General features: G+C 48.9%; 1 protein-coding gene across 2 annotated transcripts; it reads left to right on the forward strand.

Annotated features, from left to right (window-relative positions):
• The first annotated feature begins 539 nt into the window (after positions 1 to 539).
• Positions 540 to 25,080, forward strand: LOC120946148 (riboflavin-binding protein-like). 2 transcript variants are annotated; one of them, XM_040360947.1, is made up of 6 exons: positions 540 to 631; positions 3,160 to 3,314; positions 5,122 to 5,221; positions 14,095 to 14,223; positions 14,444 to 14,552; positions 24,473 to 25,080. In XM_040360947.1, the coding sequence occupies exons 2-6, from the start codon at positions 3,176 to 3,178 to the stop codon at positions 24,698 to 24,700; spliced, it is 705 nt and encodes a 234-aa protein (XP_040216881.1). In that variant the 5' UTR covers positions 540 to 631; positions 3,160 to 3,175; the 3' UTR covers positions 24,701 to 25,080. The 2 variants fall into 2 exon arrangements, with proteins under 2 accessions (XP_040216881.1, XP_040216882.1); XM_040360948.1 differs by lacking the exon at positions 540 to 631 and adding an exon at positions 962 to 986.

A 25,080-nucleotide genomic window follows, 5' to 3' on the forward strand; every position in this document is an offset into this window, starting at 1 on the left:
GTTCACCGGTTCTGATTGGCTGAAGCGTCATCGAGGGTGGGAGAAGACATCGAGGGACGTGGAAGGAGGATGGCCGACCCCCAGAAAGGTAAGTGCCGGGCGGGGGGAGGGGCATTTTACAGGGCACAGTGACGACAATGGGCACAGTGACGAAAATGGTCACAGTGGTGACAAAGGGCACAGTGGCTGTGTTTGATGGCATGGCACAGTGGTGACAATTGATGGTACAGTGGCTGCATTTGATGGGCACAGTGAGGTTTCAATTGATGTTTTTTTTTTTTCAGTTTGTTTGCCCCCCCGCCCCCCAAACATTTGAGCGCCAGCCGCCCCCCCCCCCCCCCCCCCCAGCCGCCCCTGGGGTACAACACACATAATAGGCAGATGAGGGCGATTTGTAGACCTACAGAAGACTGAGGTCACAGAGACATCAAATAACATGAAAATCTGGACAAGTTCCAATCGGATTGCCCTGAGGTCCAGGGGGCGGGGCCCTGGACTGGAGACAGGTGAAGTGAGACCACCCAGACAGCCTTGGATGAGGTCAGGATGATAAGGAGAGCAAACACCCCGAGAGATATAAATACCGAGAGGAGCCGGAGAGCGGACACTCGGCACGTGAGCGGCAAAGGTAAGAGACTCCATACATAGAGAAGTCCGTCCATAGAGAGGGGCTCATTCACCGGGAAGACCAACGCCTTCCAAAGCGGCCAATCCCGTTCCTCCTCTCTTTGGGCCTTACCGGTCTGAAATAAGAACTGTCTGTGTTGCCAAAAATTAAACAGCCAGATACAGATCCTCATCTCTCTGTTTAGGATTTATCATTTTTGGTATTTTTTCATTGTGTTTTTGGTTTATATTTTTATGCGTTTTCCGTTTTAGTCCATTTTTTTATATCTTATGTGGAGTTTTGAGGCTCTGCGCTGATAGGGGGATTCAGGTAGAAAGGACGCCGGGGGTTGGGAGGCTCCAGCGAGGTCCATACCGAGGTGACCAGATTTTTTAAATGAAATCCGGGGACATTTTTTTTTTTTATTGGCAAATGGTGAAATATTTTATACGCATCTTTTCCTCAAATTATATACCTGTGTGCAGTCCGTTGTGTAGTGTGGGGCTGTCAGCACCCGGGACAAAAAAAAGTGCCCCCCCCCCCCGCCAGACTTTTAGCACTCCGAGTCCCTTTCACTAGTACAGTGGTACTGACCTACCTGATCCCTACACTGACCTACCTGATCCCTACACTGACCTACCTGATCCCTACACTGACCACTACACTGACCTACCTGATCCCTACACTGACCTACCTGATCCCTACACTGACCTACCTGGTCCCTACACTGACCTACCTGATCCCTACACTGACCTACCTGATCCCTACACTGCCCACTACACTGACCTACCTGATCCCTACACTGACCTACTTGATTCCTACACTGACCTACCTGATTCCTACACTGACCACTACACTGACCTACCTGATCCCTACACTGACCTACCTGATCCCTACACTGACCTACCTGATCCCTACACTGACCTACCTGATCCCTACACTGACCTACCTGGTCCCTACACTGACCTACCTGATTCCTACACTGACCTACCTGATCCCTACACTGCCCACTACACTGACCTACCTGATCCCTACACTGACCTACCTGATTCCTACACTGACCTACCTGATTCCTACACTGACCACTACACTGACCTACCTGATTCCTACACTGATCACTACACTGACCTACCTGATCCCTACACTGACCTACCTGATTCCTACACTGACCACTACACTGACCTACCTGATTCCTACACTGACCACTACACTGACCTACCTGATTCCTACACTGACCACTACACTGACCTACCTGATCCCTACGCTGACCTACCTGATTCCTACGCTGACCTACCTGATCCCTACACTGACCTACCTGATTCCTACACTGATCACTACACTGACCTACCTGATCCCTACACTGACCGCCCCTCCCCTGCCCCGTTCTCACGCACGGGCTGCCTGCATCAGAGGGATCATGGGGGACAGGCTGGACCACAGGAGTCCCGGGGGCGGGGGGGAAACACAGCACACTTGGGGGGGGGGGCGCACAGTAATGATTTTGCGCCCCTCCCTAAATGTTGCACCCGGGGCGAGAGTACCAGATGCCCCCCCCCCACCCATGCCACTGCATTCCGGGGACAGTGTCCTCAATCCGGGGACTGTCCCCGGTAACCGGGGATGTCTGGTCAACCTAGTCCATTGGAGGGGTATCACATTGGGGGGTATCACATTGGGGGGTATCACATTGGGGGGTATCACATTGGAGGGGTATCACATTGGAGGGGTATCACATTGGGGGGGATCACATTGGGGGTATCATATTGTGGGGGGATCACATTGGGGGGGATGACATTGGGGGGGTATCATATTGTGGGGGGATCACATTGGGGGGATCACATTGGGGGGATCGTATTGTGGGGGATCACATTGGGGGGATCACATTGGGGGTATCATATTGTGAGGGGATCACATTGGGGGGTATCATATTGTGGGGGATCACATTGGGGGGTATCATATTGTGGGGGATCACATTGGGGGGTATCATATTGTGGGGTATCACATTGGAGGGGTATCACATTGGGGGGGATCACATTGGGGGGATCATATTGTGGGGGGATCACATTGGGGGTATCATATTGTGGGGGGATCACATTGGGGGGGATCACATTGGAGGGGATCACATTGGAGGGGTATCACATTGGGGGGTATCATATTTTGGGGGGATCACATTGGGGGGTATCACATTGGGGGGATCACATTTGGGGGATCATATTGTGGGGGATGACCCAGTGAACGGCTCGCAGTAGTCTCTGGTATCGGCGTGTACCCCTGGGTATAGGAGGAGAAATCCGAATCGATCAGATTCCTTCTATTCGGATGTTTAGCGTGTGGGGAGGGGGAGGGGGGACTCTACGAATATTCGGGATTGTGATGATCGTATACTATAGTGATCGCCTGTCTTTAGTAAATCAGTATAATACAGTGTCTGTATATAGTTCACCATTAGTCTCCTCCCCCTGCGCAGCCCTGAGCTCCAATCAGGAGGGAGCAGTGATGTCATGAAGAGAGAAGCTCCCCCCCATTGTGTGACTTATTTTGTACCCCCCCAGGTAGAAGAAGAAGAAGATGAGGTCTCTGGTGGTCTGGCTGTCTCTGGCCCTCCTGTCTGCTGTATACTGCAAGCATGCCTGCCTGCGGGGGGCCCATCACAAGGCGGCCCCGGGCCCCGAGACCGGCATGCAGGAGTGTCACCTCTACTCCAACTGTAAGTAGAATTGGGGAAGAGATAATGATGAGATAGAGATGTCCTAGCTGAGTACAGAGGTGACCCCCCTATTGGTGCATAAAGAGGGGGGCGGGGAGGTGACAACAGGAAGCTCTGAATTGTGGTGTCACCCTCCCGGCATGCAGTGTGGCATTTTGTGAATCACAAAATTGCCTGAACAGAATCCGGAAATACGGGGGCCGGAGTTTTATTATAAAAGCAGAGCGTAGATCATGCAGCTCTGTCACAGTCCCACCCCTGAGGATCTTTTCACTGGAGGGGGGGCGGCACCTTGATATCACCTCCTGCGAGGAACTGCACACTCACTCTGCAGACAGCTCCTCCCATTTATTGGAACCTATTGCATCCAGAATTTAAAAATAAATAAAAAAAAAACATTCTGACTGATAATTATACTTTGTAAAGTCTAAAAAATCACACAAGGATACAAGTAGACATGAGCACTCCCAACAAAAGAAAACACAAGGGGGTGGGACTTTATATGAAGTCATAGGTGTGCGCAGCCCAAAGTTCAAATACACATGTGCAGTAGAGCAGTGGATTGTGCTAATAGGGATGAGATTGGTGTCAGTGGCCCGGATTCAGAGAGCAATTGCGCCTGCGTAACCATAGTTACGCAGCACAATTGCTTGCGCCGGCGTTACGAATGCTCCTGATTCAGGAACATCGTAATGCCAACTGCAGCCTAAAATCTGCGTGGCATAAGGCTCTTTTTAGGCTGCATTCTTGCGTTGACCGCTAGGGGGCGTTCCCATTGTGCTCAGTGTTTAGTATGCAAATTGCATACTAACACCGATTCACAATGTTGCGCGGGCCCTGCGTACACAAGTTACGTCTTTTCCGTACGTCGTGTTTAGCGTAAGGCTGCCCCTTCTAATAGTAGGGGCAGCCAATGCTAAAGTATACCCGCCGTTCCCGCGTCGCGAAATTTGAATTTCACGTTGTTTGCGTAAGTGATTCGTGAATGGCGCTGGACGCCATTCACGTTCACTTTGAAGTTGAAAGTTTCCCGACGGCGCATGCGCTTTACGATCGGCGCGGGAACGCGCCTAATTTAAATGATTCCCGCCCCCTGCAGGATCATTTAAATTGCGCGCGCTTACGGCGGGCAATTTTGCCGGCGCGCCCTCGCAATTTACGGAGCTACTGCTCCGTGAATCGAGGGCAGCGGCGCAAATTTGCAGGGGCGCAGGGCAAAATCGTTGCCCTGTGCCTCCGTAATTTATGCGCAAATCTTACTGAATCTGGGCCAGTAGTTTTTTGTTTTTATAATTTTATTTTGTTCGTTAATCATATTTTTTTTTTTTTTTTAATTGTAAAAAAATAACAAAATAAAATAATAAAAAACAAAAATATTATAATTTTTTTAAATTGTAAAAAGTAACAAAATAAAAAAATTAAAACAATCTAATGATTTGTTCACATCCCCTGCGTAGGATTATTATAATCGTTTTCTAATTTCTTAAAAAAATTCAATAAAAACGATTGTACCAAAAAAAAAATATTATGATTTTTTTTTTTAAATTGTAAAAAATAATAAAATAAAAAACAAAAAATATGTTTTTTTTTTAAATGATTAGGAATATAAAGACCATAGACTGTGCAGATGTTACCCTTTCTATTGGTTTTAAATACTGGTGGACCCCTTAATTGTATCATGTGACTAATGTTCACCGATTTATAGCGATCGATCTGCACGTAAAATATCGTCCTATAGGATCCATTCCTTATATCTGCTGTCATGGTCTGTACCGTGTATGGTGACCTCTCTTCTCTCCTCCTGCAGCCTCCTGCTGTCACGCCAACGTCACCGAGAAGATCTCTCCGTCTCCGCTCATCCAAGTGGATAATTTCTACTGGAACAGATGTGGGAACCTCAGCAAACCGTGAGTACAGTCTGTGCCGATCCCTCCACTGGTCTCCATTCAGTGTCCTCCACCCCTCTCTACCAATCCCTCCACTGGCCTCCATTCAGTGTCCTCCACCCCTCTCTACCAATCCCTCCACTGGTCTCCATTCAGTGTCTTCCACCCCCCTCTGCCAATCCCCCCACTGACCTCCATTCAGTGTCTTCCACCCCTCTCTACCAATCCTTCCACTGGTCTCCATTCAGTGTCCTCCACCCCCCTCTGCCAATCCCCCCACTGACCTCCATTCAGTGTCTTCCACCCCTCTCTACCAATCCCTCCACTGGCCTCCATTCAGTGTCCTCCACCCCTCTCTACCAATCCCTCCACTGGTCTCCATTCAGTGTCTTCCACCCCCCTCTGCCAATCCCCCCACTGACCTCCATTCAGTGTCCTCCACCCCTCTCTACCAATCCCTCCACTGGCCTCCATTCAGTGTCCTCCACCCCTCTCTACCAATCCCCCCACTGACCTCCATTCAGTGTCTTCCACCGCTCTCTACCAATCCCTCCACTGACCTCCATTCAGTGTCCTCCACCCCTCTCTACCAATCCCTCCACTGACCTCCATTCAGTGTCCTCCACCCCTCTCTACCAATCCCTCCACTGGCCTCCATTCAGTGTCCTCCACCCCTCTCTACCAATCCCTCCACTGGCCTCCATTCAGTGTCCTCCACCCCTCTCTACCAATCCTCCACTGGTCTCCATTCAGTGTCCTCCACCCCTCTCTACCAATCCCTCCACTGGTCTCCATTCAGTGTCCTCCACCCCTCTCTACCAATCCCTCCACTGGTCTCCATTCAGTGTCCTCCACCCCTCTCTACCAATCCCTCCACTGACCTCCATTCAGTGTCCTCCACCCCTCTCTACTAATCCCTCCACTGGTCTCCATTCAGTGTCTTCCACCCCCCTCTGCCAATCCCCCCACTGACCTCCATTCAGTGTCTTCCACCCCTCTCTACCAATCCTTCCACTGGTCTCCATTCAGTGTCCTCCACCCCCCTCTGCCAATCCCCCCACTGACCTCCATTCAGTGTCTTCCACCCCTCTCTACCAATCCCTCCACTGGCCTCCATTCAGTGTCCTCCACCCCTCTCTACCAATCCCTCCACTGGTCTCCATTCAGTGTCTTCCACCCCCCTCTGCCAATCCCCCCACTGACCTCCATTCAGTGTCCTCCACCCCTCTCTACCAATCCCTCCACTGGCCTCCATTCAGTGTCCTCCACCCCTCTCTACCAATCCCCCCACTGACCTCCATTCAGTGTCTTCCACCGCTCTCTACCAATCCCTCCACTGACCTCCATTCAGTGTCCTCCACCCCTCTCTACCAATCCCTCCACTGACCTCCATTCAGTGTCCTCCACCCCTCTCTACCAATCCCTCCACTGGCCTCCATTCAGTGTCCTCCACCCCTCTCTACCAATCCCTCCACTGGCCTCCATTCAGTGTCCTCCACCCCTCTCTACCAATCCCTCCACTGACCTCCATTCAGTGTCCTCCACCCCTCTCTACCAATCCTCCACTGGTCTCCATTCAGTGTCCTCCACCCCTCTCTACCAATCCCTCCACTGGTCTCCATTCAGTGTCCTCCACCCCTCTCTACCAATCCCTCCACTGGTCTCCATTCAGTGTCTTCCACCCCTCTCTACCGATCCCTCCACTGACCTCCATTCAGTGCCCTCCACCCCTCTTTACCGATCCCTCCACCGACCTCCATTCAGTGTCTTCCACCCCTCTCTACCGATCCCTCCACTGACCTCCATTCAGTGCCCTCCACCCCTCTCTACCAATCCCTCCACTGACCTCCATTCAGTGTCCTCCGCCCCTCTCTACCAATCCCTCCACTGACCTCCATTCAGTGTCCTCCACCCCTCTCCACCAATCCCTCCACTGGCCTCCATTCTTTGTCCTCCACTCCTCCCTACCAATCCCTCCACTGACCTCCATTCAGTGTCCTCCACCCCTCTCTACCAATCCTTCCACTGACCTCCATTCAGTGTCCTCCACCCCTCTCTACCAATCCTTCCACTGGCCTCCATTCAGTGTCATCCACCCCTCTCCACCAATCCCTCCACTGACCTCCATTCAGTGTCCTCCACCCCTCTCTACCAATCCATCCACTGGTCTCCATTCGGCCCCCAGCAACATCACTAGCCTAGTCTCAAAACCAAGTCCCAACCTAATGGTCCTCTTCGTTCCTCCCAAGATCTTCGGCTCTCTAGCTCCCTTGTCATCCCCTCCCATACCCTCCTCCAGGACTTTTCCCTGAGCCTATCCTATGGAACTCCCTACCCCAGTCTGTCCGACTATCTCCTACGCTTTCCACTTTAGACGTTCCCTGAAAACGTTTCTCTTCAGAGAAGCCAATCCCATCTCCACCCAAACGACATGGAGCCGGGGGTTGGATTGCTGTGTGTATGGGCAGCTCACAGACGGGTGGATCTGATTGTTAGCTCCTGGGGATCCCCCCCCAGTCACAGGGCTTTGTAGTATCTGGCAGCGGTTGGGTTAATGGTGTTTCTGCAGGCGCGGCGGGATAATCTCTCCCATCAGATATTAATGAAGTGTATCCGGGCGACACAATCTCTCTCCCAGCATCCCCCCCCCCGGCCTGGATCTGGAAGACATAAATATTGTGCAGAGCAGGAGGACCGGATGAACAATGACAGAGCTGGATGGACGGGGTCCCCAGAGCGAGATACAACACCCCGGCCTGTGTGCAAAGGCCCTCGAGCAGCTGCCAATCCAAACATCCCAATTCCATGGATAGATTTTACGCCTGTCTTGTGAATGGACAGCCAGGTGCAGAATGGGGCCCCAGGCAGGGTAGTAGCTGTTATGCCTAGTACACACGAGAGGATCAATCCGCGGAAACGGTCCAGAGGTCCGTTTCCGCGGATAAATCCTCTGGCGGATTTTGATCTCATGGTTGTACTAACCATGAGATCAAAATCCGCGCGGAATTCCCTCCGCGGTGACGTGTCGCGCCGTCGCCGCGATGATGACGCGGCGACGTGCGCGACGCTGTGATATAAGGACTTCCACGCATGCGTCGAATCATTACGACGCATGCGAGGGATGGATTCGGACGGATTGATCCGGTGAGTCTGTACAGACCAGCGGATCAATCCGTTGGACTGGATTCCAGCGGATCGATTTCTTAGCAAGTTAGGAAATTTTGATCCGCTGGAAATCCATCGGCCCGAAAAATATCCGCGGATAAATATCCGCTGGATCGTACACACCAGGGGATCTATCCGCTGAAACCGATCCGCGGATCAATTCCAGCGGATAGATCCTCTCGTGTGTACGGGGCCTTAGACATGTGCACTGCCGAAAAATTTGTTCATTTTCGTTTTTTTATTTATTCATTTTTTAGCTTTTTTTTGGAAATTCAGGAAATTCGAAAATTTGGAATTCGGAAATTCAGAAATTCGGAAATCCAAACATTCAGTATTCGGAAATTCGAACATTCGTAATTTGGAAATTTGGAAATGTGAAAAATTTGGAAATTCGGAATTCAGAAATTCGAAAATTCTGAATTTTGCAATTTCCGATTTTTGAATTTTCGAATTTCCAATTTACGAATTCTTAGCCAGATTCAGAGTGACTTAGGCTGGCGTATCTACTGATAGGCCAGCCTAAGTCAGAATTTACGTCGGCGCTAATTTAAGCGCATTCTGGTAACCGGATACGCTTAAATTAGGCTCAGATACGAGCGGCGTAAGTGTCTTACACCCTCGTATCCTAAAGTGTCATTTTTAGGCTGACCGCTAGGTGGCGCTTCCATTGCGGTCGGCGTAGAATATGGAAATCAGTAGATACGCCTATTCACGAACGTACGCCCGGCCGACGCAATACAGATACGCCGTTTACGTAATGCATTAGCGGCCTAAAGTTATTCCATCAAATAGATGGAATAGTAATGTTAAGTATGGCCGCCGTTCCCGCGTCGAAATTCGAAATTTTTTACGTCGTTTGCGTAAGTCGTCCGTGAATAGGGATTTACGTTGTTTACGTCCACGTCGAAATCAATAGGCCCGTGCGGCGTACTTAGCCGCAATGCGCGCTGGGAAATGTAGGCGCATGCGCATTTCGGAAAAAAAAGTCAATCACGTCGGGTCAAGCCTCATTATCATACAATACGCCCTCTCAGAGAAATTTGAATTTGGCGCCCTTACGCCCGCCCGCTTTAGGCTACGCCACCGTAACTTAGCAGGCAAGTACATTGTGAATCATGTACTTGCCTCGCTAACTTACGGCGGCGTAGCTTAAATGCCTTAAGCTACTCCGCCGCAAGTATGCGCTCGCCATCCTGAATCTAGCTATCTGAATTTTCGGATTCAGAATTTTCGAATTTCCGATTTTTTGGAATTTCCAAAATTCGGAAATTCGAGATTCAAAAATTTGGAATTTAGAAATTTCGGATATCCGAAAATTCGGCAATTTCAGAAATAACGAATTTGTCAAAATTTGTAAAAAAAAACGAATTCGGAACTAAACTAATTGCACATGTCTAGTAGCTGTGGCCCTCCGTCCTTCGACTGACATTGATAAGGAATGCCATAGCCACCCCCCCTCATGTCTGTACTGGACCTATCAGACACAGCCTGCCTACAACACACTCTACAGCAGCATGACGGTTGTAGCTGGGGCCCCTGGACATTCTTCGGGCCCCTAGGCTCCCCGTCTAGCACACTTCGATCGGGCTCTACTTGTATTAGAGAAAAGTCTATTCAGATGCAGAGAGGGGAAGAATATGAAGGCCGATCTCTGCCTGAAAATGCTGCATATCTGGCTGTAGTTTTCCTCTGCCTTTAATACAGCAGAGTTCTCACTGGGCCGGGAATAAGAGGGAAGCCGCTCCATGGGGGTCAGCCCGCTGGAAGGTTGCTGCAGATTTGGCTCTTAGTGCTGGACACACAGCAGAGCCCTTCTTGCTTTTATTGGAAGACAGAGACAGGAAATGACATCATAACCATGTAGTTCCACTAGAAGGAACAATACATTATGGGGCAGATTCATCAATAGATTCCTCCGCATAGATCTCCCTTAGATCCGACTGGTGTAAGTGACTTACACCAGTCGAATCTTAGGCTGTAATCTCCCGCCGGCCGCTAGGTGTCGTCGCTATTTTTTACACGTCGCATATGCAAATGAGGAGAACCGCCGATTCACGTCCGTACGCCCGCCCGTTGCTCTTTTTCTACGTCGTTTGCGTTCGGCTTTTTCCGGCGGATGGCTACCCCTGCTAATATGAGGGGTAGCTAATGTTAAGTATGGCCGCCGTTCCCGCGCCGAGATTCAAAATTTTTACGTCGTTTGCGTAAGTCCGTCGGGAATACGGATGGCCGCAATTGACGTACCCGCCGCTAACAATGACGTCCTAGCGACGTCATTTGGAGCATGCGCACTGGGCTTTTTCGCAGGGGCGCATGCGCAGTTAAAACGGCGCGGGAACGCGCCTGATTTAAATTGTACACTCCCCCTAGCCGCGGAATTTGCATTCCGCCGGGGGGAGTTAGGATCCGACGGTGCAATTTGCGAGGTAAGTGCTTGGTGAATCATGCACTAGCCTCGCTAAATTGCACCGGCGGATCGTAAACCAGGTAGATCTAGCGGATCTAAAGATCCGCAGATCTACATGAATCCGGCCAAATGTATTCATTAAATGTAATACCACCACCTAGTGGCAGAATTAGTAATCACAGTGTAATATATGACAATGGTTGTTGCACCTTTGTCTGTATAAACAGCATGCTAACACCAGTAGTGATGGAGTAGTGATGGAGCACTCCGGGTCTAGGGGTGTAGCTTAGCCCAGCAGAGTTCTCACAGGGCCGGGAATAACAGGGAAGCCGCTCCATGGGGTCAGCCCGCTGGAAGGTTGTTGCAGATTTGACTCTTAGTGCTGGACACACAGCAGAGCCCTTCTTGCTTTATTGGAAGACAGAGACAGGAAATGACATCATAACCATGTAGTTCCACTAGAACAGGGGTGGCCAACCAGTGACCTGGGGGCCACATGTGGCCCGCGGAGCCCTCTGATGTGGCCCGCGACCTCCTGCTCTGGAATGGTGGGTTGGCAAGCCCAGATTGCAGGTTGCCCGCCCGCCATACCACAGCATGTGTTTTGTAAATGAAGCTAGTGGTAGAGGAAGAAAGCGGCTGTGGAGCAGAGCCCCATAAGCCGATGCTTCCTCTACAGTGCCGGCTTTTGCCACAGGCTATGGTAAAGTTCGGCTAACCCGCAGGATAGACACAGGTGCCCTACGCTGCACCCATGGTGTGGGTAAACTGCAGCACATCAGTCTTGGGCCCTTTTCACACGATCAGCCCGACCAAATGGGACCCTCAATTTACCTCTAAGGGAATTTGTCCCCTTCCATCTGAGCAGATTTGAGGGCCTATAGAGTAGCCGTGACCTGTCATCCCTCCGCTCTACTCATTGTGGCCCACGACTTGTTGCCAAGTTGCTTTAGTGGTCCTCGCTCTTCAAAAGGTTGGGCACCCCTGCACTAGAAGGAACATTACATTATGTAAGCTTTAAAATGTAATACCACCACCTAGTGGCAGAATGAGTAATCACAGTGTAATATATGACAATGGTTGTTGCACCTTTGTCTGTATAAACAGCATGCTAACACCAGTAGTAATGGAGCACTCCGGGTCTAGGGGCCCCAAGGTGGAGGGTATGTATCGGCACTGCTACCCCCTTCATACCACAATGTCTGGGGACAGGTCCTCTTCCATGATGTGGACAGGGATGATCGAAGTCCGTTGCCTGTTTTTGTTGGTATTTGGTGGATGGTTTTTGACCTTTGCTTCGTCCTCTGGATTTTGTTTGCTCTCCGGTGCTGGCGCCCCCCCCCCCCCCCCGGGGGCCGGACTCTGGACTGTGCTGCAAGCTCCGATTGAAGCTTTGTCCTCCTCTATCCTTGCTCCTGTCCGATTCCAGATTACCAACTTGTTTGTCTTTCCACATCGATAACAAACCATTACTCCATATTCCATTCTTTCCACACCAAACATTTCCCATCGACATGGAGAGCCACTGACCATCAGACATTTCCATCACCAGTATCAACCTCAGGGGGTCTCAAACTGGCGGAACTACAAGTCCCACGAGGCAATGCAAGACTGACAGTTACAAGCATGACTCTCACAGGCAGAGGGATGATGGGACTTGTAGTTCCGCAACAGCTAGAGGGCCGCCAGTTTGAGACCCCTGATTCAACGTGCAGGTGGGATCAGCCAGTTCCTGGGGACACTGATGGTGAGATCTCGGTATCCACAGTCAGATGCTGTGCCTCTTATACATCATCCACTGTACTGGATGTATTACATTATGGAGAATGCAGCTGGAGAAGTGAGACTCCAGGTGCAGCAGACCTGAGCATTGGGGGGGGGGGGGAGCTCTAGTGGAGGGGATCTCAGCACTAGAACCCCCTCAGAGACAGGGGGGGGGGGGTACTAAATATAGTCACTCAGAAGCTGAACTAATCTTGTGGCCCTTTAAGGGGGATGTCAGATGGGGATCAGACCTGCATAGTGTGATCTCCCCGCCACCGCTGTTTGTTTAATGAAGAAGAGCGCCCCCTTTCCTTCATTTCCGGGGGGGGGGGGGGTAATATCTCTACTTTCCCTCTGTTATTGTGTATTTCACATGTTTTATAACATGCTGCAGATAAATTTATGTTTTATTTATTTATTATTAATTATTATATATTATTATTATTTATGTATTTATATATTTATATATGTTTTTTACACAGTATTCGTGTTTCATTTATTTATTATTAATTATTATATATTATATGTATTGCAGATTGATTTATTTTTTATTAATTATTATATATTATTATTATTAATGTATTTATTTATATAATATATATAATATTTTTTTAGTTTTTACACAGTATTCATTTTTATTTATTTATTATGAATTATTATATATTATGTGTATTGCAGATTTATTTATTTTTTATTTATTATTAATTATCATATATTATTTATGTATTTATTATAATAATAATAATAATAATAAATAAATAAGAAATCAATCTGCAATACATATATAATAATTAAAAGTAAATAAATAAAGCATGAATACTGTGTAAAAAACTATATATATATATATACATACATACATACATACATACATACATAATAATATATAATAAATAAATAAAACATGAATACTGTGTGTGTGTCGGTGTGTGTGTGTGTATATATATATATTGTTTTTTACACAGTATTTGTGCTTTATTTATTTATTTACTTTTAATTATTATATATGTATTGCAGATTGATTTCTTATTTATTATTATTATTATTATTATTATAAATACATAAACAATATATGATAATTAATAAATAAAAAATAAATAAATCTGCAATACACATAATATATAATAATTCATAATAAATATATATATATATATATATATATATATGTATGTATTGTTTGTTTGTTTTTTACACAGTATTCATGCTTTTTTTTTATTTACTTTATTTACTTTTAATTATTTATATATTAAATGATTTCTTATTTATTTATTTATTTATTATTATTATTATTTATTTTTATATATATATATTTGTTTTTTACACAATATTCATGTTTTATTTATTATTATTATTATTATTATTATTATTATTATTATTATTTATTTTTATATATATATTTGTTTTTTACACAATATTCATGTTTTATTTATTATTATTATTATTATTATTATTATTTATTTTTATATATATATTTGTTTTTTACACAGTATTCATGTTTTATTAATTATTATATATTGTTATTATATTTTTTATATATATATATATTGGTTTCATATTACAGCTGTGAGGATTATATGAAGAAGATCGAATGCTTCTATCAGTGCTCCCCGCTGACCGCACACTGGGGTCACCCCAACATCTCCGTCGCCATCCAGAGAGTGCCGCTGTGCCAGACCTTCTGTGACGGCTGGTGAGTCCACACCGGAAAAACCTGCAAAGGGCGAGAGACCAACTTCTGAAAATGTTTTTTATTGCTGCCAGTAACTTCCTGTCCTGGTGACAACCCCCCCCCCCCCCCCCCATTCTGTTATGGTTGTCACAAGGACAGGAAGTAAGGGAAAATCTCTTCAATGGGGGTCACAGAGAGAAATAAAAACCTGACAGAGGTGTTTCCTCTTCTTATCACTCAGGTTTGAAGCTTGCCGGTCAGATCTGGTCTGTGCGCACAACTTCCTCACCGATTGGACGTATGACGAGAGCGGAAACCATTGTAAGAATGACTGCGTCCCCTACGACAAGGTACCACGAGAGATGGGGGGAGACTGCGTATACTGTGTGACTGTGGGGGAGGGGACATTAGAGTGTAAGCTCCTCTGTACAGAGACTGATGTGACTGTGGGGGGGAGGGGACATTAGAGTGTAAGCTCCTCTGTACAGAGACTGTGTGACTGTGGGGGGGAGGGGACATTAGAGTGTAAGCTCCTCTGTACAGACACTGATGTGATGTGTGGGGGAGGGGGCATTAGAGTGTAAGCTCCTCTGTACAGAGACTGATGTGATGTGGGGGGGAGGGGACATTAGAGTGTAAGCTCCTCTGTACAGAGACTGATGTGACTGTGGGGGGGAGGGGACATTAGAGTGTAAGCTCCTCTGTACAGAGACTGATGTGACTGTGGGGGGGAGGGGACATTAGAGTGTAAGCTCCTCTGTACAGAGACTGATGTGATGTGGGGGGGGGGGACATTAGAGTGTAAGCTCCTCTGTACAGAGACTGATGTGATGTGTGGGGGAGGGGACATTAGAGTGTAAGCTCCTCTGTACAGAGACTGATGTGACTGTGGGGGAGGGGACATTAGAGTGTAAGCTCCTCTGTACAGAGACTGATGTGACTGTGGGGGGAGGGGACATTAGAGTGTAAGCTCCTCTGTACAGAGACTGATGTGACTGTGGGGGGGGGGCATTAGAGTGTAAGCTCCTCTGTACAGAGACTGATGTGACTGTGGGGGGGGGGGGGGGAGGGGACATTAGAGTGTAAGCTCCTCTGTACAGAGACTGATGTGACTGCCTCAGTGTTCTCTGTACAGCGCTGCGGTATATGTTGGCACTATACATAGGAGGTAATAACATAGACCCCATAAATTGGCGCGCCCCCCCCCCCCCCTTTCTTGGATACATTGTTTTGTGTGGATTCGGATCTCCGGGATCCTCGGGAACTCTTGGGGTTGTTCTGTAGATATCGGTGACCTCATATCTTCCGCTCTCAGACCGGCACATCTGGGGTTGTCACTCTGCCGTAGTGAATCATTCCTGAGACTCCATAATGACTAAAATACAAAGTGCCCCCCCCCCCCCCTCCCCGGTGTGAACATCTGAAGACATCATAGTAAATATATCCGGCCGGGTTAGCGGCGCCATGTACGGCTCTGGTGGGTCTGTCCTCATTGGGACGTTCTAGGTGCTGAGAATGATCTGATCTTTGCTCTAGAGGTGACCATTCACTATACAATCTGATTGTACAATCTCCTTTAGATCCATTATCATCTACAGTGTGTAGTGTTGGGTCCTCCCTGATTGTATTGTAGAAGATTGCGCTTTCTATTGAACATGTATACGTTATGATGACAGCGCAGCGATGTGATTGGGCGATGAGTCCGGCTGTAACCTGGATCAGAATTTTATATTTATCACATGACATCATAAGAGAAGATTGGTCGGTGGGTGGGCTGGTCTCAGCTGTGAGATTTGGCGCGCAGATCATCGGACGGTCCTGGCATTTCTCATCATATACAGAGGACGGCTTCGTCCTTATGGGGAGTCTTCTGTCCCCGCCGGGAATAGCAGAGCCCTGACTCAGCCACGGCGTATGGGAGTGCCATCCTGAGTCAGGGGCTCAGTACTGCTATACATGGCGGAGAGCGCCCCTCACTGTGTGATCACCGCTTACATACTGACATACTGACATACTGACATACTGACACACTGACACACTGACATACTGCTATGTGTGGGGATAGAGGGGCTCAGTACTGCTATACATGGCGGAGAGCGCCCCTCACTGTGTGATCACCGCTTACATACTGACATACTGACATACTGACATACTGACATACTGACACACTGACACACTGACATACTGCTATGTGTGGGGATAGAGGGGCTCAGTACTGCTATACATGGCGGAGAGCGTCCCTCACTGTGTGATCCCCGCTTACACACTGACACACTGCTATGTGTGGGGGAAGAGGGGCTCAGTATCTATACAGGAGGCACCACTGCTCCGCAGTTGTTGGGTAGATGCTGGGCAGTTGTTTGTTAGGTACTGGGCAGTTGTCTAGTAGATAATGGGCAGTTGTTGGGTAGGTGTTGGGCAGTTGTTGGGTAGATGCTGGGCTGTCATTGGGTAGATGCTGGGCTGTCATTGGGTAGCTGCTGGGCTGTCATTGGGTAGCTGCTGGGCTGTCATTGGGTAGCTGCTGGACAGCCATTGGGTAGGTGCTAGGCAGTCGTTGGGTAGGTGCATGGGCGTCCGCTGAACTTTTTCCAGGGGGGGGCATCATTTTACGGTCACCTATGCTCCGCTTCTTTGACAATGTCATGAAGGGGCGGGGCTTAGTCATTATCCCATAAAGCGCAGACATGTGCCCATGATATGCAGCCTCACTGTGCTGATCAAATGTACAATACAGAGGGTGTACAGTATGTGTATATTGAAGGGGTGGATGGTATTGGTATATAGCGGAAGGAAGGTGGGTATATACAGCTCTATATACAGGACAGATGATGTATATCTGCAGTCAGTGATGATGGAGGAATACAGGGAGGAAGATGGGTGTATATAGCTGTATACAGAACAGGACAGGTGATATGATCTTTCCCAGTGGCGGTTCGTCCATAGAGGGCGCTGGAGCGCCGCCCCCTCTGGCTCTCACCGCCACTGAGTCAAATAACATAGATTCATGCATTGCACAAATCTATGTTATTTTCGCCGCTGCCGCTGTTATTCAGATGGTCGGCGCTCAATGTCCGGCCATCTGAATAACGCCAGCTGGTTGGCTGTACGGAAATGTCTATCAAAGCCAACAGCTCTGATAGGCTTTCCCAATACAGCCCTCGGGTCCCGGAAGCTTATTCTCGGAGCGCACAGACTGTACGCCCCTTGAATAAGATGACAGGCATCTGAGCCAATCAGGTTGGCCGGTTCTGGCTACCAGTAACCTGATTGGCTGAGACGCCTGTCAGTCATCGAGGGCGGGAGAAGAAGACATCGTGGGACGTGGATGCCTAAAACCAGTAAAGGTAAGTGCCGGGCGGGGGAGAAAGCAATTTACAGGGCACAGTGGGGACAATTGGCACAGCGGCGACCATTAAAGGGCACAGTGGCTGCGTTTAATGGCATGGCACAGTGGTGACAATGTATGGCACAGTGGTGACAATGTGTGGCTGCGTTTAATGGCATGGCACAGTGGTGACAATGGATGGCACAGTGGCTGTGTTTAATGGCATGGCACAGTGGTGACAATGGATGGCACAGTGGTGACAATGGATGGCACAGTGGCTGTGTTTAATGGCATGGCACAGTGGTGACAATGGATGGCACAGTGGTGACAATGGATGGCACAGTGGCTGCGTTTAATGGCATGGCACAGTGGTGACAATGTATGGCACAGTGGCTGCGTTTAATGGCATGGCACAGTGGTGTCAATGGATGGCACAGTGACTGCGTTTAATGGCATGGCACAGTGGTGACAATGTATGGCACAATGGCTGCGTTTAATGGCATGGCACAGTGGTGACAATGTATGGCACAGTGGCTGTGTTTAATGGCATGGCACAGTGGTGACAATGTATGGCACAGTGGTGACAATGGATGGCACAGTGGCTGCGTTTAATGGCATGGCACAGTGGTGACAATGTATGGCACAGTGGCTGTGTTTAATGGCATGGCACAGTGGTGACAATGGATGGCACAGTGACTGCGTTTAATGGCATGGCACAGTGGTGACAATGTATGGCACAGTGGCTGCGTTTAATGGCATGGCACAGTGGTGACAATGGATGGCACAGTGACTGCGTTTAATGGCATGGCACAGTGGTGCAAATTGATGGCACAGTGACTGCATTTGATGGCATGGCACAGTGGTGCGAATTGATGGCACAGTGACTGCATTTGATGGCATGGCACCGTGACTGCGTTTAATGGCATGGCACAGTGGTGCGAATTGATGGCACAGTGGCTGCATTTGATGGCATGGCACAGTGGTGCAAATTGATGGCACAGTGGCTGCGTTTGATGGCATGTAACAGTGGCTGCGTTTGATGGCATGTAACAGTGGCTGCGTTTGATGGCACAGTGGCTGCGTTTGATGGCATGTAACAGTGGCTGCGTTTGATGGCATGTAACAGTGGCTGCGTTTGATGGCATGTAACAGTGGCTGCGTTTGATGGCATGTAACAGTGGCTGCGTTTGGGCACAGTGAGACTGCACATTTTTTTTTTCCCTTTGCGCCCCCCCCAAAAATTTTGAGCACCAGCCGCCACTGATCTTTCCTATATCTGGCACCCCCCTTCACTGATCATACCTGTATGCACTCAGCTGCCCCCCTCATCTGTATATATGTCAGCCCCCCCCTGTACACAAACAGCCTTCTCCCTCCACTTGTACTCACAGCCCCCACTTGTAAGGTCACGGTGGTCTTCCTTCTCCCAAGTCCTGTTTCCACATGTCCCTTTGAAAATACATTACAGGCAGCAAACAAACATGAGGGTGCACATACAGGAAGCAGCCAGAGGTGGCAGTAAAGAGCTCTGTAAGCTCCGTGTGGAGCCGACTCACACAAACACAGAGTCAGCACACAGCTACAGATGCAAGCATGGCAGACCCTTGCTGATTCCAGGGGGGGTCACTTGCCCCCCCTTAACCCTATGAGCGGACGCCCATGGGTAGGTGCTAGGCAGTTGTTGAGTAGGTGTTAGGCAGTCATGGGGTAATTGCCAGGTAGGTGCTGGGAAGTTGTTGGGGAAGTGTTGGGCAGTCATAGGGTAATTGCCTTGTAGGTGCTGAGCAGTTGTTGTGTAGATGCTGGGCAGTCATGGGGTAATTGCCGGGAAGGTGCTGGGCAGTTGTTGGGCAGTCATTGGGTAATTGCCAGGTAGGTGCTGGGCAGTTGTTGGGTAGATGCTGGACAGTCATGGTGTAATTGCCGGGTAGGTGCTGGGCAGTTGTTGGGTAAGTGCTGGGCATTTGTTGGGTCGGTGTTCGGCAGTTGTTGGATAGGTGCTGGGCAGTTGTTGGGTAGGTGTTGGGTAATTGCCGGGTAGCTGCTGGGCAGTTGTTGGGTAGGTGTTAAGCAGTTGTTGGGACGATGCTGGGCAGTCATTGGGTAATTGCCGGGTAGGTGCTGGGCAGTTGTTTGGTAGGTGTTGGACAGTTGCTGGGCAGTTGTTGGGCAGTTGCTGGGCAGTTGTTGGGTAGGTGTTGGGCAGTTGTTGGGTAGGTGTTGGGCAGTTGTTGGATAGGTGTTGGGCAGTTGTTGGGTAGGTGTTGGGCAGTTGCTGGGTAGGTGTTGGGCAGTTTCTGGGTAGTTGTTTGGTAGGTGTTGGGCAGTTGCTGGGCAGTTGCTAGGCAGTTGTTTGGTAGGTGTTGGGCAGTTATTGGGTAATTGCCGGGTAAGTACTGGATACTGGTAGGACTGTACTGGGTCGGAGTTGGCAGTGGGTTCTCCAGGTGACAGCTGACTACATTGGAACATTCCGGGTCTCCGGAGAAACGTGTTCCTGGGATTGCCGGATCGGCACTGCGTGTGTTAAATTCATTCAATTAACTTGTAGAGATGATTAGAGTCTTAGTGGAAATCTGAAGTGCAGCCAAGTAGGTGTTAGCTGCTAATTAAGAGATTTGGTGATTCCGTGTCACCGGCGCTCGTTACTTTGGAAGTGATGCGGCGATTTGTGTAAGAAAAGACGCCGGAAACAGAACCACCGATATCCAACCGAATGGAAGTCCGGCCCCATTATAGGGAAGTGTCCTTTTTATATGGCAGGGAAGTATATAGAATGTATATGGGGAGAGCCGGGAGAAGAGATCATCTATATAATGATCATTGTGACTTCTTCTCTATTCTGCAATTTACTGATCTGCACTTTAGGAAAGACAAAGAGAACTAAAAGAGGAGGAACAACCCGAGAATGGAGCATTCCACATCACAGGATGGAGAGGAGAGGAGATATGATGGGAGAGAAGATGAGAGGAGAGGAGATATGATGGGAGAGAAGAGGAGAGGAGATATGATGGGAGAGGATGGAGAGGATATATGATGGGAGAGGAGAGGATAGATGATGGGAGAGGAGAGGAAAGGATATATGATGGGAGAGGAGGGAGATGAGAGGATAGATGATGGGAGAGGAGAGGATAGATGATGGGAGAGGAGAGGATAGATGATGGGAGAGGAGAGGATATATGATGGGAGAGGAGAGGATAGATGATGGGAGAGGAGAGGATAGATGATGGGAGAAGAGAGGATAGATGAGAGGAGGGAGAGGAGAGGATATATGATGGGAGAGGATATATGATGGGAGAGGAGAGGATAGATGTTGGGAGAGGAGAGAATAGATGATGGGAGAGGAGGGGGAGGAGAGGATAGATGATGGGAGAGGAGAGGATAGATGATGGGAGAGGAGGGATAGGATAGATGATGGGAGAGTAGAGGAGAGGATATATGATGGGAGAGGAGGGAGATGAGAGGATAGATGATGGGAGAGGAGAGGATAGATGATGGGAGAGTAGAGGATAGATGATGGGAGAGAAGAGTATAGATGATGGGAGAGGAGAGTATATATGATGGGAGAGGAGGGAGGGAGGGAGAGGATATATGATGGGAGAAGATAGATGATGGGAGAGGAGAGGATAGATGATGGGAGAGGAGAGTATATATGATGGGAGAGGAGGGAGGGAGGGAGAGTATATATGATGGGAGAGGAGAGTATATATGATGGGAGAGGAGGGAGAGGAGAGGATAGATGATGGGAGAGGAGAGGATATATGATGGGAGAGGAGAGGATAGATGATGGGAGAGGAGAGGATAGATGATGGGAGAAGAGAGGATAGATGATGGGAGAGGAGAGGATATATGATGGGAGAGGATATATGATGGGAGAGGAGAGGATAGATGTTGGGAGAGGAGAGGATAGATGATGGGAGAGGAGGGGGAGGAGAGGATAGATGATGGGAGAGGAGGGAGGGAGAGGATAGATGATGGGAGAGGAGAGGATAGATGTTGGGAGAGGAGAGGATAGATGTTGGGAGAGGAAAGGATAGATGTTGGGAGAGAAGAGGATAGATGATGGGAGAGGAGAGGATATAGGATGGGAGAGGAGAGGAGATATGATGGGAGAGAAGAGGAGAGGAGAGGAGAGGAGATATGATATGATGGGAGAGGAGATATGATGGGAGAGAAGAGGAGAGGAGATATGATGGGAGAGGATGGAGAGGATATATGATGGGAGAGGAGAGGATAGATGATGGGAGAGGAGAGGAAAGGATATATGATGGGAGAGGAGGGAGATGAGAGGATAGATGATGGGAGAGGAGAGGATAGATGATGGGAGAGGAGAGGATAGATGATGGGAGAGGAGAGGATATATGATGGGAGAGGAGAGGATAGATGATGGGAGAGGAGAGGATAGATGATGGGAGAAGAGAGGATAGATGAGAGGAGGGAGAGGAGAGGATATATGATGGGAGAGGATATATGATGGGAGAGGAGAGGATAGATGTTGGGAGAGGAGAGAATAGATGCTGGGAGAGGAGGGGGAGGAGAGGATAGATGATGGGAGAGGAGAGGATAGATGATGGGAGAGGAGGGATAGGATAGATGATGGGAGAGTAGAGGAGAGGATATATGATGGGAAAGGAGGGAGATGAGAGGATAGATGATGGGAGAGGAGAGGATAGATGATGGGAGAGTAGAGGATAGATGATGGGAGAGGAGAGTATAGATGATGGGAGAGGAGAGGATAGATGATGGGAGAGGAGAGGATAGATGATGGGAGAGGAGAGTATATATGATGGGAGAGGAGGGAGAGGAGAGGATAGATGATGGGAGAGGAGAGGATATATGATGGGAGAGGAGAGGATAGATGATGGGAGAGGAGAGGATAGATGATGGGAGAAGAGAGGATAGATGATGGGAGAGGAGAGGATATATGATGGGAGAGGAGAGGATAGATGTTGGGAGAGGAGAGGATAGATGATGGGAGAGGAGGGGGAGGAGAGGATAGATGATGGGAGAGGAGGGAGGGAGAGGATAGATGATGGGAGAGGAGAGGATAGATGTTGGGAGAGGAGAGGATAGATGTTGGGAGAGGAAAGGATAGATGTTGGGAGAGAAGAGGATAGATGATGGGAGAGGAGAGGATATAGGATGGGAGAGGAGAGGATATATGATGGGAGAGGCGAGGAGCAGGGTGTGGATATAACAGAGAGGAAACGGTTTGTGATATTTGGCAGACCTCGGGGCCCAGAATAACACATGCGGAGGCCAGCTCGGCGGTGTGCGGTGAAGAGACTCGGGGAGAAAAGGACGCACGCTCCTAGTTTAGAGTTTAATATGCGCTCTCGTGTTTATTCTTATCCTCTGCGGTTCGGGGGTCACTTCCTCAGCCACGTGTCTCTGCTGTAGGTGGCCACGCCGCTGCCCGAGGCTTAAAGTGTGTCTCCGGCCAAAAGTATTTTTTTTAGCTGTAGATGGATCAGGGAAGGACTGGAACTCCATGTCGGGTTTTTATTGGTAAAGTGGAACTATTTAGCTTTTCTGCCCAAAACTGCTGGCAGGTAGGATGACTCCATAAGACGCCGTGTGACTCCGTACGACACTGTGTGACTCCGTACGACACTGTGTGACTCCGTACGACCCTTTGTGACTCCATACGACGCTGTGTGACTCCGTACGACCCTTTGTGACTCCATACGACGCTGTGTGACTCCATACGAGTCTGTGTGACTCCATACGAGTCTGTGTGACGCCATACGAAGATATGTGACTCCGTACGATGCTGTGTGACTCCGTACAAGTCTGTGTGACTCCATACGAAGATATGTGACTCCGTACAACGCTGTGTGACTTTATGTGATGCTGTGTGACTCCGTACGAGTCTGTGTGACTTCATATGATGCTGTGTGACTCCATATGACGCTGTGTGACTCCGTACGACGCTGTGTGACTCCGTACGATTCTGTGTGAATCCGTACGATGCTGTGTGACTCCATACAAGTCTGTGTGACTCCATACGATGCTGTGTGACGCCATACGAAGATATGTGACTCCGTACAACGCTGTGTGACTTTATGTGATGCTGTGTGACTCCATATGACGCTGTGTGACTCCGTACGACGCTGTGTGACTCCGTACGATTCTGTGTGAATCCGTACGATGCTGTGTGACTCCGTACGATGCTGTGTGACTCCATACGATTCTGTGTGACTCCGTACGACGCTGTGTGACTCCGTACGATTCTGTGTGAATCCGTACGATGCTGTGTGACTCCGTACGATGCTGTGTGACTCCGTACGATTCTGTGTGAATCCGTACGATGCTGTGTGACTCCGTACGGCGCTGTGTGACTCCGTACGGCGCTGTGTGACTCCGTACGGCGCTGTGTGACTCCGTACGGCGCTGTGTGACTCCGTACGGCGCTGTGTGACTCCGTACGATGCTGTGTGACTCCATACGACGATATGTGACTCTGTACAATGATGTGTGACTCCGCGCGACGCTCTGTGACTCCGCACGACGCTCTGTGACTCCGCACGACGCTCTGTGACATAAAAAAAACTGCTGTGTCCAGGGCAGCGGCCCCCTCCTGCCCACTCCTTGTCCAGGCCCGGCCTGTGATCTTGAACAAAGTAGAGATTTGGAGAAAGGTTGTCAGAAGCCGCGATGCTGACTGGTTGGTCCAACAACAAGATTTTCCAGCAGCGGTCACATGACCAAATGCCTCGGCACAGATCACCTGACTGAGTACAGGATTCCAGGGACATAAAAACGATTCATCCTTGAGGCTATGAACACCTAATAGTAAAATGAAGCTGTATGAAGAGTAGAGGTCCAACACATAGATATTTGACGGGGATATCTCTGACAACTTTTCTTGGAGATGAAATAATAATATTATATAGAGTTCTGGTTGTCAGCCGTTGTAATTTCCTCTCTTGTTCCCTCCAGATGTTCGGGAACGGGACAGATCTGTGTGAAAACTCCTGGGGGTCCTCGTTCGCGGTCAGCACCTCTCCGTGTCGATGTCTGGACATGACGGAGATAGACGCCAAGGTCATCACATACATACTGGAGGGCGAGCACTCAGAGGAGAGTGGGGAGGAGCAGGCCTGTAAGCCCCGCCTACAGCAACCCTCTGGCAAGAAGGGGCCCGACGGGGATGATGAAGATGACTGAGTGCCTCATAGGGCCATTGTGGTGTATTTCCATTTATAGTGATAGTGAATGTGGATACTCCCAGCTCGGCAATGTACACCCAGACTGTGACAGGCGGTGGGGAAATGATTGTACACCCGCCGTTGTTAATATTGCACGTCTTGCTCCCCCTGGTGGTCCCTGGGTTTACTCCGCTCCTCTGAAGGCCCTTCGCTGACCTTCTCTATGGCCGAATGAACCTGGAAGAGCTCTGAGCACAGAAGAGCAGACTGAGGGCTCCGTGTCCCCAATCTGCACTAGAAGCCGAGAAGGGATCATCAGTCTAATGTCTGCATAAAAAATACCTGTCACTGCTATCACATAGGAGACCTGTCAATAAAAATGTTAAAAATGAATAAAAA

Source organism: Rana temporaria, chromosome 7 (assembly GCF_905171775.1).
Source record: "Rana temporaria chromosome 7, aRanTem1.1, whole genome shotgun sequence".
Lineage (NCBI taxonomy): Eukaryota > Metazoa > Chordata > Amphibia > Anura > Ranidae > Rana > Rana temporaria.

Coding starts and splice junctions, on each gene's coding strand:
- LOC120946148 (XM_040360947.1), top strand. CDS start 3,176: ATGAGGTCTCTGGTGGTCTGGCTGTCTCTGGCCCTCCTGTCTGCTGTA. Junction 3,315..5,121: donor GTGTCACCTCTACTCCAACT/GTAAGTAGAATT, acceptor CTCCTCCTGCAG/CCTCCTGCTGTCACGCCAAC. Junction 14,224..14,443: donor CAGACCTTCTGTGACGGCTG/GTGAGTCCACAC, acceptor CTTATCACTCAG/GTTTGAAGCTTGCCGGTCAG.